This window comes from Passer domesticus, chromosome 4 (assembly GCF_036417665.1).
Source record: "Passer domesticus isolate bPasDom1 chromosome 4, bPasDom1.hap1, whole genome shotgun sequence".
NCBI classification, from domain to species: Eukaryota; Metazoa; Chordata; class Aves; order Passeriformes; family Passeridae; genus Passer; species Passer domesticus.
This window is the reverse complement of record NC_087477.1, coordinates 74,554,424-74,577,195: the sequence shown is the minus strand read 5'-3', so window position 1 is coordinate 74,577,195 and position 22,772 is coordinate 74,554,424. Positions and strand designations below refer to the sequence as shown.

Below are 22,772 nucleotides of genomic sequence, written 5' to 3'. Positions count from 1 at the left end.
GGTGAGATTGTGAAGGGAGGCAGATGTTCATCTCCTGTGGGAAGGTGCTGGATGGTGAGGCTCTGCTGGTCTTGCACCGCCTCCATCTGCTGGAAAAAGCTGCTTCCCCCATTGCATCTTGCCTTTTTTTTTTTTTTATGCTCTTGTGAGAAAGGACTGATGCAGATGTATGAGATTCTGCTGCCATTCACTGCAATGACATCAGCTTGTACCATTAAAACACCCACTCTGTGATGTCATAAGAGGTAATTTTGCTTGCTTGACACTCTGTAGTCAACAGGATTTGGCCTCCTGTTTGCAAAAGAAAGTCCAGTTTAGTTCAAAGTACACTTAGCAGAGCTGATATGAAAGAAATGATTGCTCTTTTAGCAAAACTCAGTTGGAATCATGCCTAACTTTAGGTGTCTACTCCAAAACTGCCTTTGTATCCTAAATACAGGTGTTACTTTATGTATTTGTTAGGGATGCAATTAATACTGTCTGTGGATATAAACAATTGTTTGTTTAATACCTTCCATGTATATAGAGAATGATTTGTTTCATCCTTGAGCTGAAACATGCTTTTGCACAGGTGACTCATACCTTAAATTTAACACTTCTATATTTTCAAGGTCTCCATTGCCTAATCTGTGAGCCCTGATACCTTCCTCAGATGTAAATGCATATGCAGGAGGCCCCTGAAGCTAGGTGGGGTGACTCTCATCTGCCAGTTCCTCCTGATCTGTGAACAATGTAAGTCAATGACAGCTCAGATTGTTTCAGCAGCAATTACACAGAGCAGCAATTACATTTCTGCAGCAATTACAAGGAGTGGCACTGGAAGTACAGGAAAATGAGGGGGGAAAAAAGAGAGAGAAGGAAATACAGCAGGGATATTGACCATGTTGTGAAATCTTTAGCCTAAGCCTGTTCTCCAGGCTGTGAGTTGTACACAGTCACTTCTGAAGTCAGGATTTGTGCAGTGGGGAGAGGGCTGCTCACCAGAAGGGAAACCAGGTTCTTCCTGGGGCATCTCTGCCTGCCTTACCTTTGGGAGTGCAGGAAAAATGGCCCTGGAGTTTTGCCAAGGACAGAATCCCTATTGATTTGGTGAAAAAAGTGTGCATCAGTCCCCAGCAGGATGAGACCATGGACTGGCAAGGGCAGAGGGAGATAACAGAGGCATCAGTAGTGGGGTTTTTTCATGGAGTGAGAGGGCAGCCCTGCTAAGGAACACTGTGTCCCTCCTTCCAGGAGGCAGCCTTGTCTCTCTGGCCACCTGCTACATCACCAGCTCTCCCAAATATACCCCAGGGCATGGGACTGAGATCCAAGGGTCCTTTTCCTGCATAGGAACAAGACCTTGGCATTAGGGAGACTGAAGGGATAAACCTGAAGAGTCCCTTACAGGTTTGTCACTAGATTTGGGATGCAAAAACCCCAGGGAAATCCGAGGCAAACACTAGATCAACAAATGGACAAATCTAGGACGAGTATCCTTACAATGATATTGAGAAATGCAGTGTCCAAGCAGCCTTGCTGGCCCTGGGCAGCTGCCTCAGTGACCCTGAGGGATGGGAGCCCTCCCTGCACAGGTTTAGCAGAGGGCACCTCTTTGTTTGGCTTCCCCTGGTCACCATGGCCAAAAGGCTGATCAGCTGGTGTCAGCTGGCTCTTCAGCCCTTGGCACAGGAGCTACTTGCAGAGCAGAAAAAACATCTGGTTTATACACACGCAAATACATACACACACACAGATACATTATATATATACACACACACATCAAAAGCATACAGAATATGTAGATAAAACTATATACACATATATATGTACACAGGTTTCCATATAGGATACTATTAGGCCTGCAAACAGAATAATTGGAGCATTATTTGTGAACTCTGCTCTCCATCCTACCATAGGAGATCAGCCCAAAGTCAAGGCAGGCTGTGGGGCTGGCATCCTTCCCATGAGGCTGTCCCTTCCTTGTTAGTGCTCTTTCCCCTTCAAAAGGGAAGACTTCAGCTGCCTTCAGCTGCACAAGTGGAGCCACTTCCCTCACACATGCCTGACTTATAGACCATTTTAAAGTATGCCATGGGGGCGTCTAATATGCTAATGAAGAAAGTGGGTGGAATTGCAGGAATTTGAGCACAGCTAAAAATGTACATGCCTAACAATTGCAAATCAGCCTGTGCTCAAGTTACCTAAATGTGTTGGCATTGGTGGAAGGTGGGTGCCTCCACACCTCTTCTTGTCAGTTTTCAGTGAGTACACAGCTAAAAAAAACCCCACACGCCTCTGTATATGGGCCTACTGTTTCAGCCAGGGTTATCAGCAAAGGTTTGTACCAAAGTCCTTGAAAAATACAGTTACCTGCCTTCCACTCTTATTCACACAGTAGGAGGAAGAGTCTCTTCATGCAAACGCACCCTAGGCTGGCTGCAGGCATGGAATTTTAGAAAAATCATGACATCTGGGTGTAACAGAACTAAGTGTTATCCTGAAATGGACTTCTAAAAGCTTGTTTAGATCTGGGTCTGGGATGTACAAATTAAGGTTCTGCATATTGTGGATTGTAGCAGAGCTTTAAATCACTCACAGATTTGTGTGGTTAGGAGTGTAAAAGCACAGCTTGGTTTTGTTTCTGCAGCTGAAGCCCAGCTCTTCCATTGCTATATTGATATGGTTTGTTTTTTCATAGCAGAACTAAAATTTTTTTGGATGCATCAAAAAACACCCATAAGCACAGCTGCAGGTAAAGGCATTAAAGAGATGTACCTGCAATATATAGATACAACTGCAGTGGCTGTATCTGGCCAAAACTGAGATTTCACAGAGAAGTACACATGAAGCCATTACAAAAAGGGCCCAGGCTGCTGGGCTGTGGAGGCTCCTGTGCCTGCTCCTGTGCTTGGGCTGCAGGCAATGAGCACAGGCTGTGCAGCACTGGACAGGGGAGGAGCTGGGTACAGCACCCTCTGCCTGGAGAGGGACTCACAAGGTCTGGTGCTTTTGGCTGAGGGGTGGCACAGCTCAGGTCCAGAGGTGTGGGAAGAGAAGGTGCTAGGGCAGAGCCAGGCCAAAGAGGTGATGGCTGAGGGGCAGCAGCGAGATAAGGGGGCAGCAGTGTCAGACAAACACCAGGGTGTGGGGTTTAAACAGAAACATGCCGAGGCCAGCTGGAGGAACCACGTGGAGAGCACCCAGGAGCAGATCCATCTCCGCTGTGATGGAAAGGTGAAGGCCTGCAGAGCTGCCAGAGGAGGTCCCAAGCCCTGCAGAAGGCCATGGCAGAGGAATACCCAAGAACACCCTGAGACCATCTTGTGCACAGAGGGATGACATTCCCTCTGCTGCTGTGCTCTCGGAGGTGTTGGAAGCTGCTGGCAAAGCTCATGGGCCAGGATGGGACATCCAGAGCCAGCATGGCAGAGGGGAGGGAGTGAGGAGTGAGCGAGATGGAAGAAATAACATGCTAGATCTGAGAACTGCTCCAGTCCCTGGAGAGGAGAGAAGAAAAAGGAAAATCAGTGCAGAAAACCCCAGAGCTGTGAGCTCGTGGGTGAAGGAAGCCAGGAGAGCTGCTAGAGATTCTGGGGGAACGTGGGAGGTGAGAGGAGTGAGGAGGAGTAAACATTTGGCTGAAGTCATATTTTTCTGTCCCAGGATTATCTGCTGAGTGCTGCAGCACCCAATCCATGCTTGCTGGATCCCAGATGCTCAGCAGCCAGCACTCTGGCAGCTGTGCTTCTTGCAGCCTTGCTGCCTCGAGGAGTGGGGAGGGGCATTTGTAAGAGAGTTTGTTTGGCAGAGATTATCCCCAGCTTGGGGACAGCAAATTCTGGTGCAGGAGAGGACAGACTGGGATGCCAGTTCTTACTGAGAGCCAAAACTGTGTCATTTTTTCCCCTTTGGATTTCTGAAGCTCCCAGGGAAACAAGAGGAATGACACACAGAGATGTTCATGGTTGCAATGTAGCTGGATTTTACACTGTTTAAGGCCCATGTAAATATCTCAGCTGTCTGGTTTGATTTCTTGTTCCTTGCTGAGATAAGGAAACAAGCAAAAATACTTCAGCTTTCTGTCTTTGCTTTAGCAAAAGCAACACAATGGTTTTTCTCAAGGAACAACTCCAAAAGACATAAGAGAAGGTGGAGGCTCATTTGTCACCTAGTGATGGAGATGCTAGTTTTGGGTGTGAGTGGCAAGATTGAGGTTGCACCATTTGCTGAGACAGGTGTGACCTGTGCCCTGCTGTGTTGGGACAGCTGAGGAGTTTGAAGGAATAGAAGAGGAAGGGTTCCTCATGCACTCACAGTGCTGCTGTGTTGCCTTATTTATTAAAAAAAAAGTCACTATGCTTTTAGCCCATGAGTGTTCACCTCAGTTCTGGTGATTTGAATATTCACTGATTTTCAGAGACTCAAACTCTATTATTATGAGTTTTGGTAATGGCTCCCAGGATGATGGGGATGATATCAAGCAGCAGAGCTGAAGGAAATCCCATCTGGCAGGGACAGCAAGGTCTCCAGTGTGGTTTGCAGGTTCCCCCAGGGATAAAAAGAAGGGAGTTGGTTGGGTTTGTACATCAGTCTCCTGTTAGCACTGAGTCCCTTGTTAGTACACCAGGAACAGAACTGCCACATGTGATTGCTTGCATCCTACACATTCCTGAAAGATAAATCAAAAGCTGTATTTCTAATGCCAGAAATAGTTCTAATTACTTCCTGTTCACATGTGCTCATCAGGTTGTACAAAGGTCTTGGACAGAGCACATTTGCAGAGGCTTTAGATCCTGCACTAGTTCCTTGTGCCAACAATGCTCCTGCAACTGTCTCCTTATCTGGGAGGCTGGGTCTGGGCTTTATAGCCCAGATAATGATGCCAAATAAAGCCACAAAATCAGATCATCGCAGGGGACAACACTACCCCATTAGTTTGGGTTACTTTATCACTATGAAAAAGCTTAGAAATTTGCAAAAAATACAGGGGGAATCAGTCATGAGAAAAGTTTGTTGATTTTTTTCAGTTTTGCAGTAGCTGAGTGGAAGTTTTCTCAGAAACATTTGCAATGGTCAGAAAATAATGTAAAAATGGAGAACACATGAATGTACAGCCACCACAGCCCTCTCACTACCCTGGTAGTTGGTACAGAGGAATGAATGCAAATGGATGTGTGTGTGTGTGTCTAGGCTTGTCTTTTCCACTTATGTCTAGTCAACTAATTGATTAAAAAAACCCTCTGCAATTTTATTATTTCATATTGATGGCTGACTCAGTTAATTTACGTTTTGCAGATATTTAATGATTTAGGATAGTTGTTAATATTGTTTCATTATTATTAAGTAGTTCAAAGGCTGAGTTTTATTAATTCTTTTTAAATTTAAATTTAAAGTAATAAAAAACATTGCAGTGTGGGAAAGGCAAATGTTTGAGGCAGAGTTATCAGTATATGTTATACAGCCACAGAAAGACTTCTGTCTCTTTCTCCTCATTTACTGCGTGTTTATTTGCCTTTTCTTTTTCCCATGATGCCAGTATAAAGAGGAAAATGACTGCTAAAATGAATGGATTTCAGCCTTTCATAGAGAAGGATTACACTGCAAACTTGGAAAAGAATTTCTCAACTTATTTTGAGATTTTTCATTGTCTTTAGCAGTAGCAGAATATGGCTTCAAATACTCTTGGGTTCTGTGTTCTGCAGGAAATGTTCAAAATTATGAATCAGAATGTGCCTTTCTTAAAAAGAAAATGGAATTTTCTTTGAAAACAAGAGCCAGACTCTAGTTGGAATTTCACTGGTGGGATGAGTTGCAATGCTCCAGGCCTTACAGCTGCCAAATATTCTATCACTTCAAAGCCAGGTTTTCCTCTTGCTCATTTGTACAGATTTTCTCTCTCTTATTTATATTTATGTATATGTATACACACACATATTTATATCCATTTAGTATTTTACAGAGCCTCATTTGAAATGGGGGCTAGATGAAGTCTAAAACCTAATGTCAGGGAATTTATCTTGAATTCCATATGGATTTTTTCTATAGCTTTGTTATTTTTCTCGTTGTTGTTATTAGCTCCATAGACACCTGATTCTTATTTCCTTGTACACAGTTTCCATCACGAGGCTGGAAATAGTGAGTCACAGATGAATAGACTTAGAAGGTGATGGAGAGCAGCTCTGCAGGCTCATCAGCCTGACCCATGGGACAATGGTTTTGGCACAGATGATACTCTTTGCACCTATGAACTCTCAAACTCCCAAAGCCCTGTGAAGTTTATAAGAATTCACTATCAAAACTGAGTCTAGTTTTCTGAGCAGTTTCCTGCCAATAAGCAAAAATGTTTCTCAAAAAAAAACCAAACCCCAAACATTTTAACAATTCTACAAAATGCTTGAAAGAGGCAGACAGAGTTTCTTCTGTTCATAAATAGCTGAAAGATTCACTGATCATTTAACATAATTTACCAAAAAACCACACCTCAAATCCTGCTTTTTTGCTATGGCTGTAAGACCTGTTCAGACACCTCTCTGCTGAACAAAGGCAGGCACTATATGGAGCACTTGGGGATTTTAGTGATTCAGATCCATCTGAACCCTGAAATCACTCTTCAGACCTTACTCAGGGATAATTCCTATTTTATGGTGGGGCTTCTCTGGCAGCTGTTGCAACTCCTGGCTTTGATGACTTTTCCTTTTACTTTGTGCCAGCCCCATCCTATCAGCTGAAGTGGCTCCTGGTGTTGTGTTTATTCATTTTGTCATGTTAAGGAATCAGTTTGAGCTAAAAGTTTGGAGTTGTGACTCCCCAGAAGGACACACTGCAGCTGTTGGTGGAGATCTACAACATGAACTGCAACAACTGGGAGTAGACAACACCAACAATAGATTGCATTCTTGCTTTTCTTCTCTGTTACTTTTAGGCATGGAAAAATGCTTTCCTAGAGCACACATTGGTCACCACATAAATACAGTGTTTCTGGTCCTGGAAGTGGATGATTTTTTTCTGGAAATGAGTGGAAGAAGTTATTTCCACAGCCTTAAAGAAGTATCTTCCTTCTCTCCTCACTCCCCTGCTCCTCCTTTTCCTACAAAGCTTTTGGGAACTCCTGAGTGCAATAGCAGGTAATGGCTTTTCCCCCCTCTTTCTTTGCAAAATTTCAGTAACCTGGATGGTAAACAGATATCTACAAACCATTGAACAGGCATTATTGATTTGAAACCTGATGGCCAGGCTGAAGAATGAGGAGAGGAAGTGGAAATCTATGTTTCAGCTTTGCTAGATGTTCTCAGGCAGATCAAGACTGTCTGTACATCCTATTTCCAGTTTGAAATGAGTGCAGATAAGACAGATCTATTCTGAAGCTTTATTAACTTCAAGTCTTTGGCAACAAGCAATGCACAGAGGCAAAGATTTTTCTTCTGCCTGTTTGCTAGATTTTGGGAAGGAAATTTCAACTTTGCTTGCTTCCTGCTGTTCCAAGCCTTGCTCACAGTAGCAAAGTTTAGTAAATAAACCTATATAGGCCTAGTTGAATTAACTGGAGTTATTACTGTGATGAAAGAGCAGTGTGTCAATTCCCTGCACCATGATAAACCCTATGTCAAAATTGTGCAGGGATAGCTCTGCTTCAACAATGGGCCCTACTCTCATGGCTTTGTTGGGTCAAAAAAATTAAAAAATAATCATATCCCTTCCACAGCTGTGCTGGTGAAACTTCAAAGGGCAGCACACAACTTAAGTAAGGACTGTGGTATTCTTTATGTTGCTGTGGCTCTGGGGATTTTGGGTGTGAGGAGGTGTGGTCCCTGATTGACAGGACATGGCAAAAGCCTCGAGCACAGACACTGTTGTACCAGCCAAACCTGTGGATTTTGGTTGTGGGGCAAGGTGGGGCTGAAATACACTGCTCTGGTGAAATCTCAGTTTTAGCAATACCCTCTGCATCTGTAGGAGAAATGATTCTGCAGTGCAGCTCAGACAGACACTCACAAGACAGAGATAGCTTTGCTCAGCTGGTGGCAGAAGGGAGCTTTTTGGTACACAAAATGTGTTATCAGAGTAATATGCATTTTCTTTCTTTTTAACTTTCCCAGTCTGTTGCTGGATGGCTGCTGTTCTAAGTCTCAGCTGGGCAGGTAACCATCTGTTAATGAGTAATCCTTGGTGTTGGCATTGATCTGGTCCATATTTTGCAATGTGATGCCATCTCCTGAGCGGGCTTGCTTGGAGCTCCTTGTTGTTGCTTTACCATGCTTTTAATTAGCTTCTGAAGAGAAGGAGAAGGGAAATATCCAGATGATAAATCAGCTCTAGCTACAAGCAACATTGGATCAACTTCTCTGGAGTTGCCCTTCAGTGCTTGCTGATTACACCAGGCACCATCTCCAAGGGTCAGGCACTTTGTAAACTCTTCACTCCTAGTGGTTGAGGGAGAGTCTCTCCCCATGGGGCATTCCCTTCTACTCACAAAGTCATTAATGATTAACAACGATAACAGCTCCGCTTACTTAGAAAGCTAAAATACCTTAAAGTCAAGTAAATCACAGTCCCTTGTGAAAGCTTGTTCCTGATTCGCCCTCCTGCTTCAGCCCAGACCTGGAAGTTTTCCTCTGCCAGGCAAAACCTTCATGAGAGGAGAGCAAGGATGAAAGTCTGTGCTCCTCTCACTGTTGTCTTGGCTCTGAGTCTGAGCAGTGGCTGTGCAAGGATGGTAAGTGATTCTTCTCTTTCTGAGTGATGGATCAGCTGTGGGATACCTGGCAGGACCAGGCTGCCTTGGGGTTGGATGAGTGAAGCCACTGAACAGACCCAGAGAAAGGGAGATTCAAAGGGAACAAAAGGGATTAGCCTTTTGTTCAGAAGGCTGACAGCAGTGCTCACTTAGTGGGGGCACTTTGGGATAGCTGCTACTACACCTTTCTCTGTTTGAAGCATTTGCTTACATCCATGCCTTGCTATGGAGGAGGAATGGGAAGGGAGGAAGAACCACAAAAATGGAAATCCTTTAAAAATGTATCTCAAAAATGTGTTGACACAAGCAGGTACCTGCAGTAGCATGGAGGGAGAGTGCTCCACTGCCAGACACTACTGCTGCCTGGTAACTGAACAGGCCAGCTTAGCTGGCTATCTTCTTTTCAGCCTTCTCCTTGTTTCCATGCCAAGCCCCTCAGTGTTTTTGCATCATGTATCCTGTGTCTTTTTGGGGGGTATGTCTGCCAAGCACCTGAAGCACTGCTGAGCAGGCTGTGATGGTCTGAATTTGCCAGTTTGCTTAAACCCCACCACAGCCCGGCATCTACCATGGACTAGCAGGGCAGTTAATTCACTGCTGCCTTATGCTCAGCATTGCGGCTTAAGATCAGCCTTATTTCTCTAGCTGGGTTAAAACTAGCTCAGATATACTTAGATGGTGTTATAATCCTAATTATATCAACGAATTACAAAAGTTTGTCCTCAGACATTACATGAGGGAGCAGAGAGGAATGCTCATGTTCATGGTAAAGATCATCCCTGGCTGGAGCCCTTGCTTGGTGGTGGCAGAGTTTGTGTAGAGTGAAAAAACTTTTATTTCCTCAGAACTTTTCAAGCCTTCCCTGTGTATCTTAGCAACATCTTTTACTTAGCCCTCATTTTTTATGTTCCCTGTCCAGTTCTATGTTCATGATGTGTGCTTCTTTGACTGCTTCTGTGATATTTTTTTTGCTATAGTTCAATTGCCAGCACCTTTGGTGGCCGTAGCACTTTTATGTGTATTCTCTTTTTATTATTTCCTGTGGCTTAAAATCAGCTCAGCCTAGTGTTCTTTACGTACTGATTGGCAAACCCAAATACAGTTAGAAGTTGCTTTTGTAACTAATGCCCTGGGGGGATACAGTTAAATAGCAGGAAAAGGCAAATGTTGGGATATTATTTGTAACTGTGAACCAGCCCCAGAATGCATGTATTCTTCCTGCTGAGAGAAATAGGAGATGTGTCCCTTGGCAACAGAAAGATAAAATGGAGCAGAGCTTTGGCCTGTGTTGTGTTGTGCTGGGTTTTCCTAGTTTAGCTGGCATTTTTGAGAGTCAACATGTATTTATCCTCTTTCACCAGACTGTGCCCCACCAAAAATCAAAATCAAATAATAAGATTTTCTCAGAAGCATTGGGAGAAAACACAAGTTCAGGGCAGCCTGGAAAGTAGATTTTTACCAGTAGTATGGTTCCCAGAGTGAATTTATGTCTCCAATCCACATTCTCTTTTTCTCTTTGTAGCACTACAAATCTGAGGCAGGAGGAGGCTCAAGGCATGGGTTCACTCGCCCACAAGGTACCAAGACAAATCCAATAGGTTTCATGACAGTAAGAATGGTCTGCCTGTCTGTATCCGTGCTGTGCAAGCTGGTAGGAAGCCTGTCTTTGTTTCAACATGAATAAGGATTATAGAAGGGTTATGCCAATATTAATTTCTGTTTAAAGGGGAATTTGAGATTAGCTCAGGAATCTCAGGTAATTTTCCTTCGGGTGCAGATTAATGGGAAGGTGCTGATGGGATTTTGGTTGTCTGAGCTGGCATGACTTTATGTTATTTCACAAGGTGGTGTGGCTGAAGATGTGCAACAACCTTTAATCAGAGCTACAGCTGCCCTGTAACTTTCAAGCACATTAACTCTTTGTACAAGTTCCGTTTCTACCCTAGCCCTTGATCTCTCTTTGGGAGAAGGGTTTGAATTCCATGTAGGTTTCTGGGTTGCATTTGTTCTAGTGGCACCCCAATGATCAGACATCCTGGCTGTGGGAGAGTACTGCAGTTTCCATTTTTGAAGCTTTTATTGTCCTGTGCTTTTGTTGTTGAAGATTACATGCATTGGGCCACTGGGCTTTATAGGTTATAACAGTCTTCAGTGGCCTTTGGGATGCAATATATCTTCTGAAGGGGGATGTATTTTCACAACTCTCCTGCCTGTTTGTACTGGGAGGTATCAGACAGAGAAAGCTGATATTGGAACATTTGCTTAATTAGTTCAGAGAATGAAAACTGGGGTTGACAAGGGGATGGCAGAGGGAATGGCAGTGGGTATTTCACATTGATAGAGAAGGAGGCAGTTAGGGCAGATGGAGTGACCACAACCCCAAATGCTTAAGAGGGGGTTGGACCATAGGGATAAGTTATTTTTTCTGTAATGCCAATAACTGACCTCAGCAGCTCTTTGAGGTGTCTGGGCTCATGGGAGTTAACAGATATTGTAAGATGTGCAGGAGCCCCAGCCATCATGGAGGGGGTAAGCTCAGTACAAGGAGCAGTCACACATTGCCTCTGAGAAATGGAAATGTGCTGTGCTGCCAGCTTGGTTGAATGCCCCATTTCTCTTTTACGGCAGTGGTTGGTTCCCCATTCAGACTTTGGGATTTCAAAACAGATTACTTTTAGTTTAATGGTTAAATAAGCTCTGACAGTTTTTCATTGTCTTTTTTGTCTTCAGCCTCTCTCATTATCAAGACTCATCTTGAAGAATTTTTTCCTGATAGACTCCCACTAGCCTTCCTTAAACTCCCACCACCCTTCCTTAGACTGCCATCGCTGATGTGGCAAATATAAAACTTGCCCTTTTTAGACACTGGTCCCATCAGTTTCTCCCCACTAGTAAGGAATCTGCTTATCCCAAAGGGAAGGTGTTATGATCAAAATTCTCTCTCTACCCCCAACCTTTAAACCTTCTTCCTCCTGACTGTTTCTATTTCAGTTTGTACTGTCTGGTTCCTTAATTATTTTAAACAGATATTACAATGTGATATAGAGCCTGAAAGGATACAACTTCAGAAATTATTTTAATATGAAATTACAATACTATATAATTAGAAATTATAATTGCAATTAATGAATATAATTGGCATTTGCTGTACCAGAAATGGCAGTATATTTTGACCTGAAATGATCTGAGATCTTTGTTCCATTGCAGAGTCCATTAATCTTTGTTGATTCAGTCATTATGTAAGATTTTAAGCTTCTTCTTATGCACTAGACATTGCAGAGACACAGAGTCCAGATTACAGCTGAAAAATTTGCAGATACCTATCTTCATAATTTCATATAATAGTATATAATATAATTTGTGGGTTGGTTTTCAGCTGCATTATGAGTTTTTTATGCTTGTATTTCAGTGTTTACAGAGGATGGACATTTATGCAAATTTCCTTTCCGGTTTGGCGGAAGGTTTTATCACACGTGTTTATCCAATTTATTTTCCAGAAAGAAATGGTGAGTTGACATTGCTCATAAATGAAAACAGCATTCAAATGAAATGTCATTCTTTTAGTGCTTTAATCTTGCTTTTGGAGTCATTACCATGAACTGGATGTTGTGCCCAAGGTGCAGTTCTGCTGCTGGTGGCCGTGGCCCTCGGGTCAGGATGTGCTCAGGGGGAAGGGAGCCCTGGCTCTGGGTTTCCATGGCCACAGGAGGCTCAGGAACTGCAGAAATGTTTCCCTGCTGCCCTGCCTATTGGAACTGCAATTTACATGAGTGATAAGAGCTTGTACAGAAAAAGCAGGACTGATAGAATGACCCTGGAGAGACCCTCTGCTGGGGGAGAAAGGACAGACACAGACACCGGCAGGAGGGGACACTTGGTTAGGGGACTGTTTGATTTGTGCAGGCTGTACTTGTACTGCAGCAGAGACCATCTGATTTTTGAGGAAAGTTGTTTTCTCCCCACCCCCATGTCTCTAATTTCTGTCCAGATTGGCACCAGAACCCCTTTGGACAGTGCAGTACTAAGAAGAGAGGTATTACTCCTGTTTGTTGGTTAATGATTTATTCTACTAGTATGTTTAAGGCCAATTTGCCTTCTTTTGGGCAAAGGTTACTCTTTTTCTTTTGCAGAAGCTGTTAGAAGTATTCATGATCCATTTTTGGGGTAGGAGCAGTCAGGTGGGAACCCTACTAAATTAAAGCACTGAATAAAAAAGATAAACTTTGCAGACAAACTCATATGATGGGCATATATTAACTAAAATCAAAGGCAACAAAGCAGAGAATATGTGGGTACCAGTAATGTGAAAATTATGCCCAGATGAGCCATGTAAAAGGCAAACACTTGCCTATTTTCAGGGCAGAGATAATATTTTAGAGTTTGTTTTACTTGCCCAGGCAGGGTAGAACTCTCATTTTTTATACTGAACTGTCTAATTTTTTCATGATCTGTTGGTGTCTTTCTGATGACACATCTGTTTCAAGTGTAAGTGCTGGTGTAATGTAAACAACACAAAACAAATAGGCACCAAGCTTCAGGCTAGGAAACCACTTCAGAATTTCCCCAATATCCACTGATACAACCCAGCTAATAAAAGCCTCCAGGAAACAAGAATTTGAGACTATCTTAAGTAAAGAAAGGGAACTGGAATAATTTACCAATTTGAATCCTGTCTTTGATGAACTTTAGCCACAAAGAGTTTGACCTTAGTACCCACTTAATTTCGTGCAATGCTTAAGAGGGATCCTGTTAATACATGACACTGTGTATTTGTTTTTAGCCAGTTAGGCCACAGAAATGGAAAAACCTGTCGATGGATGGGGTCCAAGGTTAGAGCACACTTTAGAGCTGACCTTGAACAACTCGCTCTTATGCTTCTGACTTTTTAAAAGCCATTTACAAGCAGGGAGACAAGGAGGAGGACAGCTGGAGTTATTTGGATTTGACAGACCATTTCACCCTATGGGTGACCTTCTGACCAGTGTTTGCTCATCACTAATAAGCTAAAAGCAACTTAATGTGTGACTTCAGGCACAGAGATGCCAGGAAAAGAGCCCTGAGTAGCAGTTGGGAAACCTGCTCTGTGCACTTTCTGTGTGACTTGGCACCAACCCAGGCTGGACTTGCACTGAATAACTGATCCCAGGGGACCTGGTAGGCTCCAGGTGAGGGCAAGGCTGGTGCCCTTCCTGCTCCTGTCTCCTGCAAGCTGCTAGGAAGGGATGATGGGAGGCTGGGTCCAAGCTGCTTTTTCAGGGATAAATTCCAGGAAACCTGACCAGGAGAGTACTGACTTATGTGTTTAAGCTCATGTCCTTAGTGCTTAAGTCATATTTTGGGTCAGGACTGCAGTCAGGACTTTACAGTGCAGGCTAAACCCCACTCAAATTGGCTTGAGATTTATGTTTTCTCACATTGTATATGATACAGACACTGTGTTGCAGCATAAATCTGCTCCTGGCCACAGAAAGCTCTCCCTACTTTGAGAGCAACAAACAAGCTGTATGTTTATAAATATTTATTGAAAATACAGGAAAGAAGACAAAATAATTGCACTATTTAAATAACAGACTTCCTTTAACAGCATTCTGTATTGCTTTTCCCCTTAATTATAATCTGTTTTCACAGATAAATTTCCATTTAGTGGCCTATTACCAAGTCTTACATGATATCTTGCTAAAGATATACTGTAAATTTTCCTTTTGTGCTGAGGAGAAAAAAAAATAGCTGGAATTGCTACTGAGTTTCACTGGTACCTCCAGAAAGACAAAGGAGTGTAGGGACAGAGAGAACGGGGGTGCAGTGAACAATGGTGAGAGCAAAAGAGGAGGGTGGTCTGAACTGGACCAAGCTGTGGCTGCAGGGAAGCTGCCAGCACCCTGTCCCTGTGTCCCAGGGTGGGATGGGCTGCTCACACTCTGCTCCAGGGGAATGGCAGGAGCAGACCTGGCCTGAGATTTTGGCTATAAATGGGAAGGTGTTGGCTCATGCCCTGCAGAAGCCTTATCCTGTGCTTGAGTTCTGGAAGGGCAGGGCCCCTGTGCCAGGGTGAGCTTAGGTCTGTGGAGGAAGGACGTGATCTTATCATCTTCCTTGGAAACAAGAAGATAACTTTTGGTATGTTGGCCACAGACTGAAAACACTGTAGAGGACAGCTTTTTGGCCAGCTGGATTACAGGATGGGGAGTTTATGACATTCCTAGAAAGGAGAAGTACCTGTAGGCTGAGCTGGAGATGTCAAACATCAGGCTCTGAATTTTCCTGGAGCTTGTAGTGGCTGGTCTGGTGTTGTCAGGCAAAGTCTGGCTGTGTCTCATGGTCAGGACAACACCTAATAAAGTCTCAGGGAGCCTCCAAATCTCAAACATAGTGACAGCACCAGGTGTGATGGCAAAGCTCTTTCCTTACACTTGTCTGCCTCGGGTCTGGGGCTTTGCTTGTTCTCCAAACATCCTATTGTTAGTGCTCCCTATGCTCCTGGTGGGAAAACCAGCCTACTTTCATTGATCCTGACTGCCAGTTAGGCCTCATCTTTTGTTTGTCCATTCCCATGCTGTTTACCATCTATGGATTTAAAATGTTATTTAAAACAATTCCTTGTAGTGGACTTTTCTGATATCATTAATTCAGTATCTCTGTCCATATGTTTTCACTTTCATATTAGCAATTTTATATGACAAGCTGATGTAAAGATATTTGCTATCCCATAAATTTTGAGTGTGGGTGCATTTGCAAATAGCATGAAGATATAATAAGGCCACTGGGTTGGTTTGGCTGCTGGAGGCAACATTCCAGAAGACTGAAATGTCACCATTTCATTTTTGGTAAGCCTCCAATCAGACAAAATCCCAATTTTTAAAAGAAAAATAGGGAGACAAGTGAAATAGCTTTGAGGATGAGCTGAGATTCTCACAGAGAGTGAGATCTGTGGTGGGAAATATAAAAGGATTATGTCACTGTGGAAGAAGCTTGGCACTGAGGAGGCAGCTTGGCATCACAAGGGAGGATCAATCTCACTGTAGTCACTGCAAGGCAATAAGGAAGGACTGGCTGTGGAGAGCATCAAGGGGAGGACCAGTGGTTTGTGGAGAGCTGGTAGAAGAAGCCTCTGTCAGAGTCTCTGACAACAAAAGATATTTTAAGATGAAACATTTGAGATTCCACTTTGCTTAGAACTTGGCTGCTGCTGGGCAGTGACACCAGCACTTCTGAGGACACTTTTAACTCAATTCTTATTTCATTCTTGAGCATGCTTGACCACCCTTTAAAGAAGAGCACAATCCACTTCCAACTGAAGGATCTTTGAGGAATTTCCATCAGCTCCCAGCAGTTGCATCAGGCTTAATTCCTGTGAGAGAACAGCCCCTTTAAGTATGTGCCACATTAATTTGCACCAGACTACCAAGCACCTCTTTTAGTGCACCTTATATAATTGAGGTCACCATCAATATATGTGGCCTATTCAGATGCTCCATAGGAATTATGCATTTTAAATACCACATAGCATCTAATTAAAAAGGAAAATAGGGCAGTTAAAATGTAGACATGTGCCACAATAAAATTTCAATCTAACTTGTGACATCCTAGGGTGAAAAATTTGATCACACAGCTGCTCAAGGGATGATAAAACCAGGCATAATGGAAATAGATCATCAGGCACATTAAACAAACTCCAGTGTCCTCTAATGTCATGTAGGGGATATCTATTATTCTGCATTATAACTGGCTAGGGAGGATGTTTTGGTGGCATGGACCTCCAAGGTGCAGCCTCAGTTCAGTCGTGTGCTCCTTGTGTGTCCTCAGGGAAGCCTCCAAATCTACTCCTGCAAAAGAGGAATAGCAGCTCCATGTCCCTTGGATTGCTCTGAGCCTGAGACAGCAGACTGACATAACAGACCACCAGTCAGGGTGTGCAGGACTGAGTCCCCTGCTCTCAAAAAAAGGAGAGGTTTTATCTGGAAAATAAAAATGGAAATCACCACCAGTCAGTTATTTCCTCATTTCATCTTGCAAGCTCCAAAATAAGAATGCTTTAAAGGAACTGAGTCTGAAAAGGGTGAAATATGCTTGTCACTGAAAGTCAGGGAAAAGTCCCTTTGTGGAGAGTCTGCTGCCTCCACAGATTATTACAGTAATGTCAGGCATCAAAAATGGCCTGGGTCCTGTTTTGCTTGTTTTGTAATAAGTAAAGAAGGCATAATTTATTTGCTTTGGTTTTGGTTTTTATTTCTGTCTTTCATTTTCTAATCCCAGAAACAGGAAGAATGTTGGGTTTTTCTGACGGATTTATTGAAAATCCTAGGTCCTGCATTTGCATCTTATTTTTAATTTGTTTTTAATATGAGACAAGTAGAGCACAGCAACTTTAACAAAAGAAAGCATATTTTTTCCTCTGCTCTTAAGAGAATTTGAACGAAACTGATGCTAATTAGAAAAAAAACCAAGCATGAATTTCCAGGTTGCCAGAGTGTGAAGGCCCTGCAGTTTCAGTGCAGACATCCAGGTTATTTAAAGATGCACTAAGCTGCACCTTTGATTCTTTTCAGGTGTTCAACAACACATAACTTTGACCGGGACAGGAGGTGGGGACACTGTGATTTGTTGCCCAGAGAACACTCAGGTAAGGCAAGCCGTGGCTGAGTTGCTCCAGGTACCTGGCCCCTACTTTGCCACCTGCAGGAAGGAGGGACAGTGCCTTCAGTGCAACTTTTACTTGTGTACTTATTTTGAAGCAAGCCTTCACATCAGATTATGTTTCCATAATCTCTTTGTGACGCTGCACAGCCATAGCATTAGACTGTGAATATCACACAGTCTTTAATTCACTCTGTGTTGACTCACTCGAAGCCATGGAGAGAAATTATGGTAATGCCAGTATGGAAATCTAAACTCCTGCTGGAGCCAAACACAAAGGTGATCATCTTCTCCTCCCTCATGGCTTGGATGTGCCTTTCAGCTTTCCCTTAATTTACACAGCTGCATTTTCTGTCTGTTTGACCAGTTAATTTTTTTAGAAGGCACAGAAACATTTGACACCCTCTATAACATACAGCCATCACTTCCAGCTTTCCTTTCTTGAGATCTCAAGGGAAAGAGCAAATCTCAAACCCAGACTTCCTTGAGCTTTGGGCTGTGTCAGAGAAGACAAGAGGCCAGACATGTTCATTGCAGGAGTCCTGAGGGATAATGAAAGGATTACTTGGCTGAACAGCTCTGTGGCTTCATGTGGTCACCACACTCCAGTGCTGCAATTACCTCATTGCGAAAGTCTGTCCAAAAGGGGAAGTCAAGCTCTGTGGCAAAGTCACCTTTATATATAAAGTCACTTTAATTGACACCCTGGGTGAAAGTTAACCTAGGAATATGCATCCCTGTCCTCAGCAGTCCCTCAGTGACTGGCCTTGCTTATCTCTGTATTCCTGGCTCTGTGAGCTGGATGCTGGGGAATGCCATTTTATAAAGAATATATATATATATATATATATATATATATATATATATATATGTGTGTGTGTGTGTGTGTGTGTGTGTATATTTGTATATATACATGGATGTATATATATATTTATTTTTTTTTTTAATTCTCATTTAATACAGGCACAGACCAGCTTGAAAATTCAGGTATTGAACTGGTCCGGCTTGATGCCCCTGAGGCTTTTTTTGGATCTGTGTCTAATTCTGTTGATGTTCCTCTTTTTGCCCTCTCACTATTTTCAAATGAGACATATTTAGTCTGCAGGATATGACCAGAAGCCTCAGATATTCACTTCCCACTTTCAAATGAAGGGCTTTTTCCACCAACCCCTTTCAAGGAGTTCTCCACAGTGTCAGGAGTCTTATTGCCAAACTGATTGCAATCTACCAGAGCACTTGAAAAGCCAAATTAGCTGAATCACACTGACAGTCTAAAATTAAGCAGTGCACAGCATCACCTTTTTAAACATAACTAGTTAAAATTATTTTCCAGCCTGGCTTTAAAACAGATTAACAGTAGATCAGAGGCCAGTGACCCAGCCCCAAAGCAAGCATCAACTTTGTAATGCAAGTGTGCCAGACATGAACATAGACTTTATGGGCAGTTCATGCTTACAAGACTTATGAGTTATGAGTGCTGCACTTAGTTATTCATCAGTGGCTTCCCAGAGCTTAAAATTAAAAATTAAAAAAAAAAAAGAAAGAGTTATATGTGAGGAAAGGAAAGGAAAGGAAAGGAAAGGAAAGGAAAGGAAAGGAAAGGAAAGGAAAGGAAAGGAAAGGAAAGGAAAGGAAAGGAAAGGAAAGGAAAGGAAAGGAAAGGAAAGGAAAGGGAGAAAAGGATGGGGTAGCTGAAAGAGTTCACCACTAGCTGTTGCAAAATAAAACATAACCCCTTTATTTCTGGAAGCTTTTAGAATTTGAAAAAAAGAAATAAAAGGTTTTTGGCTGTTATTTCATTTATAAACATAACTCTACTTACGTTTTTTTTAAAGCAACAAGCACAGTTTTTGGATTTGGGAAATATTTAACAGATCTTTAACCATACCTTAAAGTGAACAGGCCTGTGATGAGGTTGAAAGGAAAAGCAACATAAAGGATGAAGGGAATTTGAAGCAAAAGAAGGAAAGTTTGCCTGCTGTGGAAGAAATAAGCAGTCAAACTGAACACTGCTGATCTTTAAAATGTGTAAAATAATACCTTTTTTTAAAAAATCCACAGAAGTATTAAATCTTTGGGTGTTTTTTCTTGAAAAACAAGGAAAATGGAATTTCAGGGAAAGAGTATCCTTTGGCCATAAAAGGTTGGTGAGCAGTGTATCCATTGGCATGGAGAAGGAGCTTCTTTAGAGCAAAGGTTGAAGCACAAGCTCTCTCCAGGCCAAGAATATCATGTTTGTGGGAAGTCAAACTCAAAACATTGGAGGTGCTTACAAATCAATGTTAAGCAAGCACTGGAAGCTTTGATTCAGAAAAATACATCTGCCAAATTCAAGGGGAAGTTTAACCAAGAGGCCTTTAGCTCTAGGATGAAGTGAAGCCTGGGTAGGAAGTTTCTGCTGTTGGTACTGCATACACGTGGGCCAGCTGGGCTGTGCAGGCATAGCTGCCATGGATGTACAAATATCCATCAATGTGAAATGCTCCTATAGGTGGCATTTCCAGATTTCGGGCAGTCTGATAGGACTACTTCTCTGAATGTCTGGAAATCTTGGACAAGTGGCCAAAACCCCAGGGAGACCCAAACATGGGGGAGAAAATTGCCAGACAATATTTTTAAGATCCCTCTGGACTGATGTGGAAAGAAGTAGTACAGTGGTGTGGGCTGTGCAGGCAAGAGGAAGAAGCATCATCCCAGGAGGAGCTCTGAGGAAGGTAGGTGGCATAAACAGAAAGTTTTTGTTGGGAAGTATGGGCAGAAAGGTGAGACAAGGCTACTGCTCAATCAGCAGAGACTCAGAGAGGTGAAGCTGCAGTCAAGATGAGAGCCAGCAAGCATGGAGTGTTTTATCCATGAGGGTGCTTTAGACAGTGCTGAGAAAGCGTGGACTTGGCACTCCCCAGTTAATGGATAGTTAACTGTGGGCAGGATTCCCCACTGGGAACTGAGATGTGTCCATCTGCTTATGAACAGAAGTTGTTCCTGGACTCCAGGAAAGATGTGGAGCAACACAGAACATGCCTGGAAGGTCAGACTGGAGTGGTGGGTGGGATATAGTGAGAAACAGATTGAGAAAGAAAGAAATGAGTGGAAGTGTTTTTTGCAGATTTAACAAGGGTACAAAAAAATTTCTTGAACATTTGTTTCAGCAGAAGATGGCTTGGAGATCAGGTCATGGTTTGGATGTAGTGGGAATAGGAAATACACAATTTTCCTTTGAGGAAACATTACAGCATTAGAAGTTTCATAACTATCAACAGCAGGAAGAGTAAGAATGTCACTGACTTCACTTGCTTTCCCTTGATGTTATCCTGGATGGAAACTACCAGTGAATAAGACCTGTTATCTGATAGGAATTACATCACTCTCTTCTGGAGTAAATATTTTGATCCTGCAGGGGAACCTCAGATTTACGCTGCTGTAGCAAACTTCAGGATGCAGCCTTTGTGCTTCACCTCAGCCCTGTTCTTGTGTACCTGTGCCTCTCTGTGTTGCATCTCATGCTCAGGACACACCTGGATTGAGCAACCGTGGAGAGGGTGTAGCAGAGTTTGACTAGCATTAAAAAGGAAGATTTGAATGCAGACAAGCTGTTGGGCCAGCTCTGGAGTAGGTGTAAACATGCTGTTGGTTAACTTCAGGGGATATACATCCCTTGGCACTGCCTGAAATCAGAAACACTGCCTGACCAGCAAGACTCTTACTGCTTTTACATTGCACATTGCCAAGTAAAGCTTCTATTGCATGAGTTGTCCTGGCATCTATCTCCTCTCCCACCACGTTTTCCCATCATTCAGAAAATTCCCCAGTAAATGGAGATATTCTGGACTGGTCCAGTTTTCAGCTTTCTTGGTGTGATTTACTTGGATGTAAAAATGGGGATACAAGCATCATAACATCACCCCAGGACAATGTGCTTTGTGGTTTGCTTTATAATTTTTCCCTTGGTTCCAGCTGCCCATTAGTTTTAGACATAATCCAAAATCCCATAGCAAATTCTTCTGTCGGGGGTTGTCCTTTGTGCGGTTTGAAAGAGATGCGTGTCGCAGTTTGTGCTCTCAGTTTGGAAGAGATGCGCGGTCCCGGTGGTGGTGTCGCGATGCAAAGGCTGCAGGGCAGAGGCCGGGCAGCGCTGCAGCCTTCGTCCCTCCCCACTGTAAAGGCACAGCTCCATCTTGTGGGCACCTGTCCCGTCTTTTCCTCACCACAGAGCCAGCTCTGGGGACTCCAGGTGTGCCTGGACCTACCCCCTTCAGACAGCTTAGTCTAGGGGGTGAAGGCTCAGCTCAGTGATCTACCACATGGTTTTTAAAAGCTGGATAAATAAGTTTCCAGCTGTTTTACAGCTGGAAACAACCCCACTATCAATTGGTCTGACAAACTTAGTTTTACATTAGTAGATGGTATTAAACCCACTGAATGTTGAACCAAAATGGTTCATGGAGCCAAAAGGACAAAGCACGACTTATATCAGACTTATTAACAACAACTTCTTATGTAGCCCCTCCAGATCACTGTGCAGACAATCCCTGCCAGAATGGAGGGAGCTGTTCTCTCACTCACAGCCGCAGGATGTACCACTGTACCTGTCCTGAGGAATTCACAGGCGAGGAGTGTCAGCTGAGTAAGTATCTTCTACCACGAGTGTTGCAACATGAAATATGAATAGTAAGTAGAGCTCATTAATGTTTGCTTAATGAAAAGGTAGTGCTGTTGTGATGGGAGAGACCACTGCAGCATGAATGTTTGTGATTTCCAAATGGTTATGACAGACAATCCATTCCTGACAGGACAACTGAAAATAGCTTGACTGTGCAATTATAAATCCAAGTATGCTCTGAGCATGGGAAACACAAAAAGCCTCTTCCCCTTCCTTTGCTGTTTTAAAGATTTAAATATCCCTTACATGTTTGGAAATTAATATAATATCTGGTAGGCAATGCACAGAGATGTGAAAAAGCAGCACAATTTCAGGTGATGCCTTATCCCTTAAGTACAAGCACATGCTGGGTACAGTGATGCTGTCCTGTCTATCCTACAGGGCTTTAGGGGAAAGCCACCTCTGTCCTGAGGTTCCTGGAGCTGCTGCTCTACTGGCTCAGTGCCTCCACACTGTGGAGGCTGCCTAGCTTGAGAAGAACTGTCAACAAACATGGATCTGCTCAACAGGAAAAAAGGGATGAGCAGGGAATGATAGTAGAGATTTGGTGCCATTTATTGCAAGAAATAACATCTGAAAGCTTGTGTTGTTTGTAAAACTTCATTTCAGAGAAATGTTTTGACAACAGCCTCTACGAATTCTTTGATGTGGGTACGAGCTGGTCAAGAGTCCAACAAGGAGCAGTGGAGCAGTGCACGTGTGTGCACGGCCAGATGGAGTGTGTGCGTGTGGAACACAAAAGTAAGGCACTGTTTTGTACCA

General features: G+C 43.1%; 1 protein-coding gene and 1 long non-coding RNA gene across 4 annotated transcripts in view; both read left to right on the top strand.

Annotated features, from left to right (window-relative positions):
- Window positions 1-297: 297 nt before the first annotated feature.
- On the top strand, window positions 298-7,295 carry LOC135299579 (uncharacterized). The gene is made up of 4 exons (XR_010361546.1): window positions 298-439; window positions 612-732; window positions 6,905-7,106; window positions 7,187-7,295. It is a non-coding gene; the product is annotated as an uncharacterized LOC135299579 (long non-coding RNA).
- A 947-nt stretch (window positions 7,296-8,242) lies between these two features.
- The window catches only part of HGFAC (HGF activator), a 40,786-nt gene continuing 26,256 nt past the window's right edge, over window positions 8,243-22,772 (top strand). Inside the window, exons 1-7 of one of the 3 annotated variants that reach the window (XM_064418812.1) lie at window positions 8,243-8,695; window positions 10,239-10,293; window positions 12,126-12,222; window positions 17,263-17,336; window positions 18,314-18,337; window positions 21,852-21,974; window positions 22,620-22,751. In XM_064418812.1, the coding sequence (XP_064274882.1) occupies window positions 8,630-8,695; window positions 10,239-10,293; window positions 12,126-12,222; window positions 17,263-17,336; window positions 18,314-18,337; window positions 21,852-21,974; window positions 22,620-22,751 (571 nt within the window). In that variant the 5' untranslated portion in view covers window positions 8,243-8,629. The remainder of the gene's footprint in view (window positions 8,696-10,238; window positions 10,294-12,125; window positions 12,223-17,262; window positions 17,337-18,313; window positions 18,338-21,851; window positions 21,975-22,619; window positions 22,752-22,772) is intronic. The other 2 variants (XM_064418810.1, XM_064418813.1) reach the window with 2 other exon arrangements.